Source organism: Falco punctatus, assembly GCF_963210335.1.
Source record: "Falco punctatus genome assembly, chromosome: 7".
Taxonomy (NCBI): domain Eukaryota; kingdom Metazoa; phylum Chordata; class Aves; order Falconiformes; family Falconidae; genus Falco; species Falco punctatus.
The window spans coordinates 36,505,136-36,518,395 of NC_137587.1; the positions used below are offsets into that span (position 1 = coordinate 36,505,136).

Sequence of the window (13,260 nt, forward strand, 5' to 3'; positions counted from 1 at the left end):
TGATATCATGCTGCCTTTTCCCTTCTTCCTATTAGGAAAAAAAAAAGGGCAACTAATTGCTGAAACCAAAATAGACTATCTAATTCAGTTCATGTCTGTTGGGAGTGTGTGATATAGTGACTATGTTCAGAGTTATTTGAGCTTAACCAGCTTGTTTACAGATTTAGAGTGGCCAAGCACATAACACTGAAGTCATAGTCTCAATTTTTATCTGAATTGATCATGTCATTAACTGACACCCACAATAAGATGAACTTTGCAAAAGGAAGTGTGAAATACTGCTTTTGTTAGCTGTTCTTCAGTGTGGATTTCTGAGCAATTGTTCAGATGCTCAAGAACAAGGTAAAGCTGTTGTGCTCTTTCTGTATGCAGTAAAGCAGTATTGTGCAAAGTGAGATTTAAGGGATCGGATTGCTTTTAAGGAGGAAAGGGACAGGTTTTCTTCTGCAGGTATAATAAAAATTAACTTTGTTAAATGTGTGGGAACAAACAACTTTGGAAAGTTAAGTTACAATGTCATGTCATTTCCCTGAAGTCTCGGTGATTTGGTTGCAGTGCAGCTGAAGTTACTTGGAGTGCTTGCAGTCTGCTTGCTGGAATGAGCAGGCTGTTCTGTTTCTTTCGGAGACGCTGAGCTCGCCCACCTTTTAGGCCAGGCTGGACAGGGCTCTGAGCAACCTGGGCTAGTGGAAGGTGTCCCTTCCTGTGGCGGGGGGTGTGCAACTAGATGATCTTTAAGGTCCCTTCCAACCCAATTCTGTGATTCTAGGACTGACCAGGACTTGCTCCGGACAGCTGCACTGAGGGTTGTGGTCAGTTCATTAGAACACTTTTGGGTCTGACCCGGCTGTTTGAACAGCAGTGTGGCAAGTTGTATGTTTTGGTCTTCCACTCAAAAAGGAGCATTGTCAGCATGGGTGTAAATTTTACCAAGCGAGTCACGTGTTTAATTTAAAAACTTAAAGCATTTTCAAGGAACAATTTTAGTAACTTGAGACCTCTGTTGGGTTGTGACAGATGGAGGCAGCAGCAGTGTTCTCTGCTCAGAAGACAGAGGAGGTATTTTTTGTAAGTGTGTGTTCAAAACCTTGTTTCAATTTCCCTCAGCCTCCCTGGCCTACAGTAGTTCAAATGTGTTAACATTCCTGTCCTACTTCAATGCCCTTTGCCCAGTCTTGGAGAAACAAAGGGTAAGTTAATTCTGTGTGCACCTGTGAAGTGAATGGGGATTTGCAAATAAAAAAGATTTTTCTTTTTTGGAGAGTCTGCTGTTCTGGGTTTTTGAACTCTCTCTTTTTTTTTTAAATAAAAATGTTACTTTTCATAGGGTTATTGGTAGACTCATGCTTTTGCCTTAGATTACTTCCTATAGGATGTGCTGATCTATTCTGTAACCAGATAAATATTTTGGTTTATAACCTTACTGAAATGGAGTTAATGTTGTTACGGTAAGTTGTAAATCGAAGTCCCTTATGTGTGTTCTTTACGGTGTTCACATCCACTTTCTTGATCTTGCCAGTTACGTAACTATTGGTTGAGTTAGTATCGTGTAGGTTTATTTCAAACCAGTGCGTGTTCTTTGCTCTGTTTGAGTGCTTAGAATAATTCTTCTGGAAACAGAATATGATTATTTTATCAGATGCTTCAGAAAACTAAATGGATCTTTGCCTAAATAAGAATTTATGTCCAGTTGTCTGGACTAGAGCTTTTATCTTAGTGTGGTTGTAGTTGTCTGCTGTAGGAATACACGCTGAAATCTTGTTAAGTAATGCTTTTCTTCTTTCAAAAGCCATGTATGTCTTGTATGGCCCCTAGTGGAAGTTAAATCTAGAAGGAAGAAGAGTATCAAGTAGCTTTCCAAATCTACAAGCAGCTCTGTACAAAATTGATCTTCAAGACTTTGTTATGGATGAATTGTGTGGAACACTTGAAAAAATGAGGTTAAATAAAATTACTTGGTGTCCCTGTTTTACTAACAGAGCTGTTCTTACACAGTATCCTAGAAACTCTGTCACATGCCTTAAGTGTTCCTGTTCAGCATTTAATCAAGTGCTTTGTAACTTATAAAAAACCTACCGCAAAGATACAGGAACCCATTTATGAGGAACAGTGTTATTCAGGAGAGTAAATGTTCTGTTGAGTGGAAATAAATCTTGAAATGCTTTTGTTGGGAGCAGGTATAAATGCAGATTATTTTAAACTTTGTGAGCTCATTCAGAATATTTATGTATTAGAAAAAGTACATCAGAAGATACGCCACTGAAGCCAAATTAATAATGATTGTGTCTTGATGATCAGGATCTTAAGACTTATGAAAGTAAAGTGGCACGAATTGGCAGCTCAGCTTTCTGGAGACTTTCTTGAGAAAGGAAGCTATAGAGAGATACCTTAATGGAAAGTCTTTGAGTCAGTATGTTGTAAGTAGCAGATTCTTTTCTCCTGCCTGCTGATTGTTTCTGTCCCAATTTCTTAGTTTTTAGTTTTCAAAATTCATGTTGTCCAGTGCAACTTTCATCCTTTTCTCATGGGTTTTCTTGCTTTCAGTTAGAGAGGAATAAGGGAAAGTGAATGTCTGTGCTCGTTTTTAGTGTTAGTTCATACTTGTCCCTATGTTAATTGACAGCAAATCCAGCACCAGTTGTGGTGTTGTGAGTGTTAAGCTATTGATGCTTCAATTCAAAGAGTTGAAAGATCAGCCAAACTTTAAAAACAAAACTAAAAATGAAATACAGTTTTTCTGAGGTTTACAAATGTGAGTTTAATATAAAGCAGGTGCATTTAATGCAGTGTTGCAAAATAAAGACCTAAAAAGTCCCCTAGCAATTATGGCTTTGCAAGGCTGAGGAGACACTTAAAACTAGTTTGTGTGTACACACAAAACACCTATGACAACCGTTAAAGCTAAGTACACCACTTGGGTATAGAAAAAGCAGCTCTTGCTTATTTAAGAAACTGTCCTTGTATTTTAAAAACCTATTGTAGCTGTGTATAAATAGGGCAACTTTACAAATGGTGATTGTCTGCTGGCTTTTTATGGAATGCTAAAGAGACTTTATCCCTTGTTTTTGTTGGTTGTTTATTTTTTTTAGTTTATAAGTTTTCACAGGGGCTTTCAAACTAGTGTTCAAGTTTTCTGGGGGTTTCTGAAGCGGCCCTGAGTGTGTGTGCACTTGAATGCTACCTGAAAGGTTCATGCTATTGGATCTGAAGAGACCCTGCAACTGATGTGAGTTCTTGCCAGACTGTAAACTTGCTACCAAGAAAGCCAAGTAAGGTCCTTAGTCAGCAGTCCGGCAGCTTACGTGCGGTTACAGTTGTAGAAGCCAGTTTACTACTGATTGGGTATGGCACTGTCAGCTGCACTGAGGAGTGTTTAATTAGGGCTTTATAGTTGCAGGAAATGTTGCCTGGACTTTCTGTTGTGTATCTCATAACTGAAGCAGAACTTTTGTTCTACATCAGCGTTCTTTATAGGGAAAAGCAACTAACTTGTTCCTGTAGTTTTCTTCCTGCATGAAGTTCCTTTAAGACATAGACCAGACCTGTTAAGCAGAGTGGCCCATGCTGCTGCTGCTTTGGTTGATCCTAAGCTTAGTATCTCAGGTTCATACCAAATTGGAAGGGACCTCTGAGAGTCTAATCTCCTGCCCAAAGCAGGGTCGGCTATGAGATCAGACCAGCCTAAAGCAGCAGTGAAGTTAACTACAGATGATTCTGTTGCTAATACTGTGAGCTGTATTTGGGCTCTAAAAAAAATACCTGGAAACCTACTCCTTTGATAATAACTAGAGTGCTAGTTACTATACTAGTAAGATTTCCAGTGTGAAATATTGAAGCTAGTATTTCTGACACAAACACTTGCAGACAGAAGCAGTGAGTGGTTTGTCAGAAAAGTCTACAAAAGCGACTAAGATAACTCTGCTTTCTTGCCACGTTCCTCAACTTCTTCTGTCTTTCAGCTTGCTCTGATGGAAGGAGAGGGAGACCAGCACAGACACGGGGGAAGAATAAACAAGCTGTAAGGGGTCTTCTGGTTTAGTTTTCCTTGTCCTTGCTCATACGGTGAGCAAGTCTGTCCTGGAAGACCCTAACCCTGTTCCCTAGGGGATACTGTAAGGCAAAGTGCTGCAGCAAGGGTTACCTTGCTGCTTTTTATCAGCTAGGTTTTAAAGAACATCTGTGAAGTTCAGTAAAGTTCACCTAATAATAATTTTAAGAGCCAATTTCTCATGTTACTTGTATAGCATTATAACAAGCACAGCTTTCTCAGATTGTTCTGTTCATAGACCAGGGACCATGAAATTCATGGACAACAAGGTATTGAAGAGATACCAAGCTACAGGTTACAAGTTGTGAATTCCAACCTCCAGAAATGCTGAGGGAATTGCTTTCAAAGTTGTAATATCTTGGTTCTCTGTGTCTTCTCTTTTATTTTGCGATACAGCTCTACATACGTAGCCAGTCTGTAATCTGCTGTTCAAGATCAATTAATTCTCTGGACAAGAGAGATTTTCGTAAGAGGATTTTTGGAAATAAAATTTTTATTAAATGTTTGCCCTCACTTCCAGGCTTAAAGAACTGATATTCTGTCTTGAGCTCACTTATAGCTATGACCCATTGAAAGCCAGTCTCTGGGCAAACGTGATACTAAATACTCTTAAGTATCTAAAGGAAGCATTTTGATGATGCAGTTGAAATTATCTGAGATAAGTTAAGAAATTACTCCTTTCCTTTGTGATCTCATAAGTGTTTTTTTTAGCTTGGAAAGAAATGTAGCATCTATGATACATTTCATTCAACTAAAATTTGTAGAAAGCTGCAAATTAAGTTAGGGAAAAGCAGAGCTACCGGAAGAAGTCACATCTGTCAAGGAGCATGATTAAATGCTGACTTGAAATAATGTGATTCACTGTTTAGGAAATCTTTAGTATGAAAGCTCTAAGTCCCAGATCAATAGTACATAAAAAGAATGAATCTTGGACAGATGCTAATCTGGCATTGACCTTAGAATTACATGCAGCTACAGACCCAAGGTTATTGATGCCCATCCTAATTAGACATTTCGAACATCAGAATCTGAAAATGTAAATATTTGCTTCAGACTGAGGTAACTGTCAGTCCGTCCTAACCCCTTTTCATCCAAGTGTTTAGGTACTTAAAGCTGTGGTTAAGATGTGCCATTTGACTGCCTTTCTGCCGTGATGAATTCAGGGTGAATGAGCAACTACTGGACTATTACATTATTTTTTCTAAAGCGTGCTGTGAGAGTTAACCAAATGAGACTAGGAGGTCCCCCGGAACAGTTACATGGTTCACATTTTATTTCTGGAGTATGAATTCATCATGAAGAACTAAATGGCAAAGTTGATAAATTTTTCTTCTGTAAGTTCGTTCTCTAGAGAGTTTTAACCTGTTAAGAAAGGACTCGGAAGCTGTTGATGCCCAAGGTACACCTATTTTGTTCAGTTGTATTACAGACTTCAGACAGGTGGTGTGTGAGATTCCTCTTGTTCTTGTCGCCCGATAACCATTATTCCTTGTTCCTTTGCCCAAGGGGTACTTGAAATACCACTGTAGGTTGAAAGGAGCAGGCTTCTAATGCAGGTTATCAGTTAGCCGAAGTGCTAATACTAGAGTCTTGATTAGCTAAGATGTACTTCAATGGATTGCACAGATTTTTATTTGAAGGGAGGGTGGTATTGATCTTAGCCTTGCATTAGATGCCCCAACCTTCTTTCAGTTGTGATTAAGAAGTGTTGCTGTCATCATGAATCACCCACAACACAGTAAGCGTCTCAAAGTAGACAGACTGGAATTGTGCTGAATGTTTTTCAGAAGAAAATCTTAAAGGAAGTAAGACAGAAAGCATGCAAATAGCTTGCCACCAGCTCAAGCAGAGGTGAGGGTGCCTGATGCTGTGCTTTTAACCTCCATGTTTGGTAACGCGTAATCCCAAGATCTTTCTGTTCTCTTCCAAAGTACATCACCATTCTTCTGAGAGGGAGACAGTTCACATCACCTTGTTCAGTGAATAGTGTCATAGCCTAGGATTTGACAGTTACAGGCTCAGATCTCATGTAAAAGCTTTTTTTCTGAGAATCAGATTTTCCACAAAATGACTATAGCAAATGGACTCAGTCATAAGCTAATGAAATGCTGAGTCCCAGGCATGTTTGAGTTTTATGATTAAGTGCTTTTCTTGTTATTACCAACATCCAATAGCAACCTTCAACTGTGCAGAAATAAAGAAAATGTCTCCTAGTTCTTACGGTCACTTATTCTACTCTTGTCTTTCGATTAAGAGAGAGATCAAGACAAAAGGAGTACTTTTGTGCTTGTAGATTTGACATCTCCATGAGACACCTATGTTGTAACTGAAGACATTAGCCGCATGTAAATAACAGGCGGGGCATCCCTGTCAGTAGAAGCATGGTTAATTCTGGGTTGAATTAGTTATTTTACTCCATTTAAATTCAGACAGATTGTCACTGCCATCTGGTTCCCAGAGAACAGCTAGAACAAGCACAGTGAAGTCTGTGCTTAGATTTATCGGAATTTTCTGTCTTGCTAGCTTTGTTATCACATAATTTCGGAAGATGGGGAACTTCAGTAACACCAAATTTGTTGGACAACAAAACCAAAGCTAGTGATACAAAACCTAAACCAGACAAAAGAGCAAGCTACAGTTCCAGTCTGAAAATAGCTACCTATTGATTCTTTGCTGCTTAAAAGGGTAGCGAGAATTCAGAACAACAACAACCTGGGAATACCTGCATTTTCTGCTGGAGGGGGTGTGTCTGTGGTTCTGTGATCATTCACCATGATTCAGGCTGAGTTCTATTTACTTTAAAAGGGATCTGTCGTCTTAGGCATTGGGTCCTGCTGGAACTTTTGTCCAGAGGACACAACCTTGAGTCTCATAGTTCAACCTTGTTAACTCTGTATTTCTTTCAGGTGTGGAAGGATGCATCTGTATGTTTCTGTAGAACCGTCTTTTGGATAGGAATGCTGTCTCAGTTTTGAGACTTATTATCTCTTGATATTGCGTATTTTGTAGTGATACAGGACAAGGGAAATTTGCACAATGTAAGAGATAACTTCGTGGCCTCTGGGATTTGATCTTTCAGCTTCGAATTACAGATTTACATCTGTCTGTGAATGTTCCTTGGTAGGCATGCGCCTTACCCTATGATCTCCCAGTAGAGCTAGTATTCTATTTAAGTTCTCCTTGAAGAGGTATTGCTAATACTCTTTTTTTAGCTTATAATGGATCTCTGGGCTCTGGAGAATAACTTTTTAATCTGCTGACTTTAGAAATTGGAATACATAATCTCATTTTGGAGTTTTCAGCCAGGAGGCCGCATACTTGATTAAACTGGTTTATAATGTATGCTGCAAAACATAAGTGCAACTTGAATACTCTTACGTATATATGCTTATCATGTGTATCTTGTAGTTAAATTTGCCTTGGAAATGGCTCACCTGACATGATTCACTGTGTAGCTAGTTACGATTTTTTCCTTGCTGACAGTTCTAGTTTTTGTCTGTGCAGCTCCATGCACACCAAGGGTTTGGAGCTCTTTAGACCTCATCCTTGAAGGTTTAATACACTGGAGCAATTTTCTTTTATGTGTGGCTTGCCCTCTTTCTCAAAGAAGTTTTATTTTTTGTATTGCTGGCCAAATTGACTAAAAATTCTGGTTTTGATATATACCTTTTCAGTATCAGAGTCCAAAATCACAGCTGCATCTCAGGTCTGTAATATTGTTGAGTATCTGTAGCTTTCTAATTACCAGGTTCAGGGTCTGTAAATAGGGAGTTTAAAAAAACCCCCACAACTAAATAAAACCAACAAAAAACCTCAAAGGTTGAACCTGATGTATGATCTTGCATATTAAATGTGTGGGTTTTCATCTCTGGATGAAAGATAAGGTTGTCTGTTCAGAAGTGATATGGGGATAAACATGGGTTACACAACTGAGAGAGCATTTTAAATTGCTTTTCTGTTCCTTTTGATTCTTATGACACGTCAGTGCCAGATCTTCAGTTGTTTTTATTGAAGTTCATCAGTTTTGTTAGCACTTATTTTGTTTGAGCTATATTTGAATTCTGTGTTTAGTGTCAGAAGCACAGTTACATTGTAGCTTAATGGCTTAAAATGCATTTCTTATAATCACAATATCAGCATCTTGAGTCAGTGTTCCTAGAAAATGCTCTTCTAGGATCCAACTGATCATTTTTTTTTAAATTGAGACCAATACCGAACATTTGCCTGTTATAAAAGGATAGACATAGTACAAGAATTAGGTGATTGAGAATATGCTATTTTTAATTCAGATTGGTTGTATTCAATAGTGAGAAAGCAGCTGCTGGGAAAGTAGAAGGTGTCTAGTCTCTTGAGGTGGAATGCCTCTTCTGGTAGGAGAAGCCTTATGGGAATAGGTTGATCTTGACTCACTGGAGCCTTTGTGTTACTGAATGGTTGTCATTGATTTGTCACACGATGTAGTTGCAAAGGCTAGGGTAGGTGTAGTGTTTAGCAAAATTAAAAAGCATGAGTATTGCATTATATGAAAAGATAAACTTTTTGACAGCATCTTGGATGTCTTTGATAAATACAAAGCTGCTTTTTCAAGTAGGGCTTTGTGACTGCCATAAATTGTTGCTTAGTATAAACATTATTTGCAAATAGAACTGGTTATTTGCACACATTGTGATAAACTGTCTTAATTCTGTTTGCTCTCTTTGCAGGCTGCGGACTTGAGTAAACCAATAGACAAAAGGATATACAAAGGAACACAACCTACATGCCATGACTTCAATCACTTAACGGCCACAGCAGAAAGCGTGTCTCTTCTAGTGGGCTTCTCTGCAGGCCAGGTCCAACTTATAGACCCTATTAAAAAAGAAACTAGCAAATTATTTAATGAGGAAGTAAGTAGAAATCTTAACATTATTGCATGCAGTGTATTCGTGATATTAAAGACTCTAGATTCTCAAAAGTTCTGTAGATAGCTCCGTTTGCCTGTATAGCTTATCACTCAGTCACTACCTTCGTTTTTCAGCTGTTTCATTGGCCTGGAATACCTACAAAAATTGTTATTCATGAAGGAATCACTTGGTGTTTAAGATTAAAAATTAGGACTTTTTGGGTAATTCTGTAACTAGTGTTAATAACAGTTAACTGATGGAAGAAGGGTCTACGAATCTAGATGTTGCTGCATATGCTCTGCAGTCAGTTGTTTGAGACTTCTGGTTCCAAATGAAGAAGAAAACATTTAAGCCCCTATTTAACTAATATATTGTGGTCAAAATACTAAAAAAGGTAAAAATACCAATTGTTGTGGTCAGGATGTTACATCAGAAGCTGTCTGTATCAAGGGTTGCTAAAAGCTTGCTTGGGGAAGACTAGGAGATCAAGCTGAATGCTGCATAGGAAAAGCTGAAGGCTTATGAGGTCTTGGCCATGTGATACTCCTGAAAGAAACTCTCCTCCTGCTTTTTCTGCTGCTGTCCAATAAGGAAAGGTAGAAGGGAGTACTATGGGCGTGATTAATGCCAAGTTACAAGACCACTGGCTCCAGTCATCTGGTAGTATTGGCATTCTTAAAGTGTCTAGATGCTAACAAGGAAAGAAATCTGGTAACTGGTACAATTTGTGACTGTTCTGCAGAGGATAAGCTGTGGGAATTTGGGTGGTTTGTGGAAGGTGAATGTTCTTTTAGGGATGTGTTCAATTTTTTCTCCTTTTTGTGTTTTAATCCAGCAGCAGGTGAATTGTGGAGGGGTAATAGCAAAAAGCGTTGCGGGTGTCTTATGTTGTCTTTTTTTTCTTTTATAAGACATTTCAAATTTCTGTAATAGCTTTGCAGATGAAGCTCCCAAACTGAGCAAGTGTATCTTTCCCACCTCAGAGATGTGTTGGCTTTCTCTGTCTTTGTGCAAAGAAGATTGAAGTATTGTTCTCAGTGGGGATGTTTTATAATTAGAACTGCCTAATTGCTCCTCAGCTTTCTAAAAGTAGCTAAATCTCGATCAGAAGAGGGGCATTTTTCTTCTTACCTAGCCTTTTCCCACCTGCTCTGTCTCTCTGCTTGTGCTGAGTGGGAAACAGTGCTGGAGAATCTCCTAATGTTGCACAGAGTATTCTGGTAGAAGCCTATAAGTAAGTAGTTGAAATGTTCATTTTAGCATTGTCCTAACACACCTCCCCCTGCACTGCTACCCCCAAAACCAAAATACCCCAAACTTTGTCACTGGTGCAACTTCACCACTGGGAACGCTAGTCTGGATGTGAACAATTTAGTTGTGTATGTTCAGCTGTGGTCTAATCTTGTTCGATAATAGTGTATTACAAAGAGCAGTAGTAGAGGTACTATAAACAGCAGGAGTTTCATATCTCAGAGCAGTTCCCAGTGGTGAAGACTTTGGCTGAAATACAAAAAGATCCAATGCGTGTTTACATGCCTTAATCTTGTTTACTGTCTAGTCTCTACAGTGTAAATCTGCATTGCAGGCTTGAGTAGTTCTTGTGGTAGTCCACAAATGATGGAAGCACCGAAGCCACTTCCATTTGACAGTATTGTGTTTTCTCTGTGCTATCAACCAGCATTACTTCACTGTGGTGGGAATACATCCTTTGACAGTTTGGTAGAAATGAAATGAGTTTATCTATTTTCTACAAAGCTGACATAAGGATTTGCTCAGTGCTACCAAAACTATGTGCACAGTAGGCTAGAGTTAAATGACAAGTACTTATTTCCTATGCTGGTCTTACCGGCAGTTACAACCAATCCCCAAACTTATATTTTTATATTTTATTTATTTTTTTTAAAAAAAGTCAGTTATAGTATTCAAGCTTGTCCTGGACATGTTTGGAAGTTCTGGCTTGTATCTAAAAGCCATTTCATAGAAGTATTACTGAGCACTGATGTTTGAGCCAGTTTGTTGGCTTCAAGATGAAGGTGCCTGTTGGGTTTTGAATGTATTTATAGTTTACATAGTGTTTGAGAATAAACTTGTCTTTGTAGGCAGAAGATGGTCTAAATGAGTGTTTACTACTTTCAGCAGATTTAGCACTAGTACTAGAGGTAATAAATTCACCACCTGTCCTGTTGGTATGATTCAGGTAGCCCAAAGCTCTGTTTTGACTATCACCTGTGATAAAGCTATCAGGATAGTACTTAATGGTATGTGATATGTGAGGTACCTTAACCTGTTAAACACAGAAGGTTATGTTTAACTTAAAATGCAGTAGCTTTAATGCAGTCTAACTTGTTACTCTTCCTTTTTTTCTTTTCTTTAATTCTGTTGATGTAGAAGACAATAGGGATTTGAAAGGCTGAGGGGAGTGTTGCTATGCAGCTTGTGGCTGCCTACCTAAATCAATCTGTATCAACAGTGGTATTCCTTCTAGCTGTGTTAGAATTAATGATATTTGCTTATTCCCAAAACCAAGTATACTACATGTCAGATTCGGTTGTTTCCAGGTGGTAGTTGGTTATTCTCAAGTTAGCCAATTGAATTGTTTCTTTCGTCTTATTTTTTTTTCCTTTTTTCTTTAAAATAAAGCCTTAAGCTGCATTTTTTTCCTAATAAACTTTTCCTGTACCTGTATTGCTGAAGCTCTTTGTCAGACCTTAATGCACATTCCTTCATCGCCTCAGTTTTTTAACTCCTTTGTGGCCTATGCCTATAATTTTGTCCCTTCAAACTTACTCACAATATGGGTACCAAGATAATCTTGGCTTGTCTTTCTGACTGGTGACTGAAGTTCCTTCACTTACTATTTATTCTTTCACCAAACTGAACAGAAGCTCCTTATCCCAGCTACCTCACTCATTTCCTTGATAATTCACTCAGTCCATTCTCGTAATGCATCTGCCAGTCATACCAACTTCAGGTCTTGTTTTGTTGTGGTGCAGAAGTATGTGAGCCCAGTGGAAAGCTCTGAAAACTTCAGAAAGCTGTTTCAGAGTGTTTATCTTCCTGCTGAATTTAAAGCTCTGCTGGTTGAGGATGGGATGAGTTGTAGTCACTTGCTACTTACCAGCTTAGTCTCTGCATCTTGTCTCCTTGAGCTAATTGTTCTCATTGCAGATTGCAATCTTAGGTTTTGTTCATAGCCTCTTTGAAGTGAAGACCAGGTTTCTGTATGGTATTTAAGACCGTGTAGCCCAACATGATTATGGACTTAAAATGTCATTTCTAATATAAAAGTTGAGCAGCTGCGCTTAGGAGCAGAGGTTGTATGTCAGGTTGAGCTGCTGTAGTAGAGGAGGGCAGAGGTAATGAGAAGACTGTTGCCTATAGCAGGCCAGTGGGGCTGATGTTCCCTGTCTGTATTCTCTCGGAGTGTACCAGGTAACTTTCTGTTGAATATTTCTGGTATCGTCATTACTGAGACGGGAATGGTATTTATCAATGAACACATGACAAAATATTTAAACTATTTAAAGTATCACAACAGAAGCTAAGAATACCTCACTTCAAAGCTACTGCATTTGAGGAAAAGTTCCCAGATTGTTACATCTCTCGGCTCTCAAGTACAAAAGAGATGACAAGAGAGAGGCTTCCTGATCTTACCTGAGGTTGACAGCAGCAAAAGTATATGCAAAATTATCTAAAATGACCAGGTACTGCTTTCCAGTGATAGTTATAGGCCCAGAATGCATAACAGTCAATGTATTATGCATTAGCTCGAGATTTTTTGTTTGTGATAAACAGCATAGCAAGGTTTTGGGGAGGGATTTTTTTTTCTTCTTTGTGTTTTAATGCTTCTTCAACACTGGTATTTCCTTAGGCTCTTTGCACTTGCATTCTAGCTTTTTGTGTAGCTCAGCTCTTCTTTCAGCCTATGATCGATCTATGCCAAATACAAATCTTGAATGTGCATGTAAAGAATTAGTTATCTCCAAGTTGCAGCTGCGTGATTCCATGGTTGACTTGGTAAGTTTTAGACGTCCACCAAAACTACACTAGCAAACTCAAGGAGTGAAATTTTATCTCTCAGTTCTTACAGCATTGAAGACATTGTGATCAGGATTCTTTTTTTTTTTTTTAATGTGTGTGTTCATTCTTTTGCAGTGATTGCTATTAATATGTTTTTCTTTAAAGGAATCTTCTTAATCAGGTGGTAATTGAGAGTATTGACAGGTCTTTGGCTAATAAATGGAAAGTAATTGGAGTGTGGGGATTCCAAGGTGAAGAGTACATTGTACCTTCAGAATTCACTGATCCACGTGCATTAACTACTAACTT

The 13,260-nt window shown here is 38.6% G+C and overlaps 1 protein-coding gene across 14 annotated transcripts in view; it reads left to right on the forward strand.

Annotated features, from left to right (window-relative positions):
- WDR20 (WD repeat domain 20) overlaps positions 1 to 13,260 on the forward strand; it is a 48,172-nt gene that overhangs the window by 20,750 nt on the left and 14,162 nt on the right. For all 14 annotated transcript variants that reach the window (XR_013929305.1, XR_013929306.1, XR_013929307.1 and 11 more), the window contains exon 2: positions 8,752 to 8,934. Coding sequence is in view for 5 of the 14 variants with exons in the window: in XM_080394595.1 (XP_080250721.1) it covers positions 8,752 to 8,934 (183 nt within the window). In the remaining 9 variants the exon portion in view is untranslated. The remainder of the gene's footprint in view (positions 1 to 8,751; positions 8,935 to 13,260) is intronic.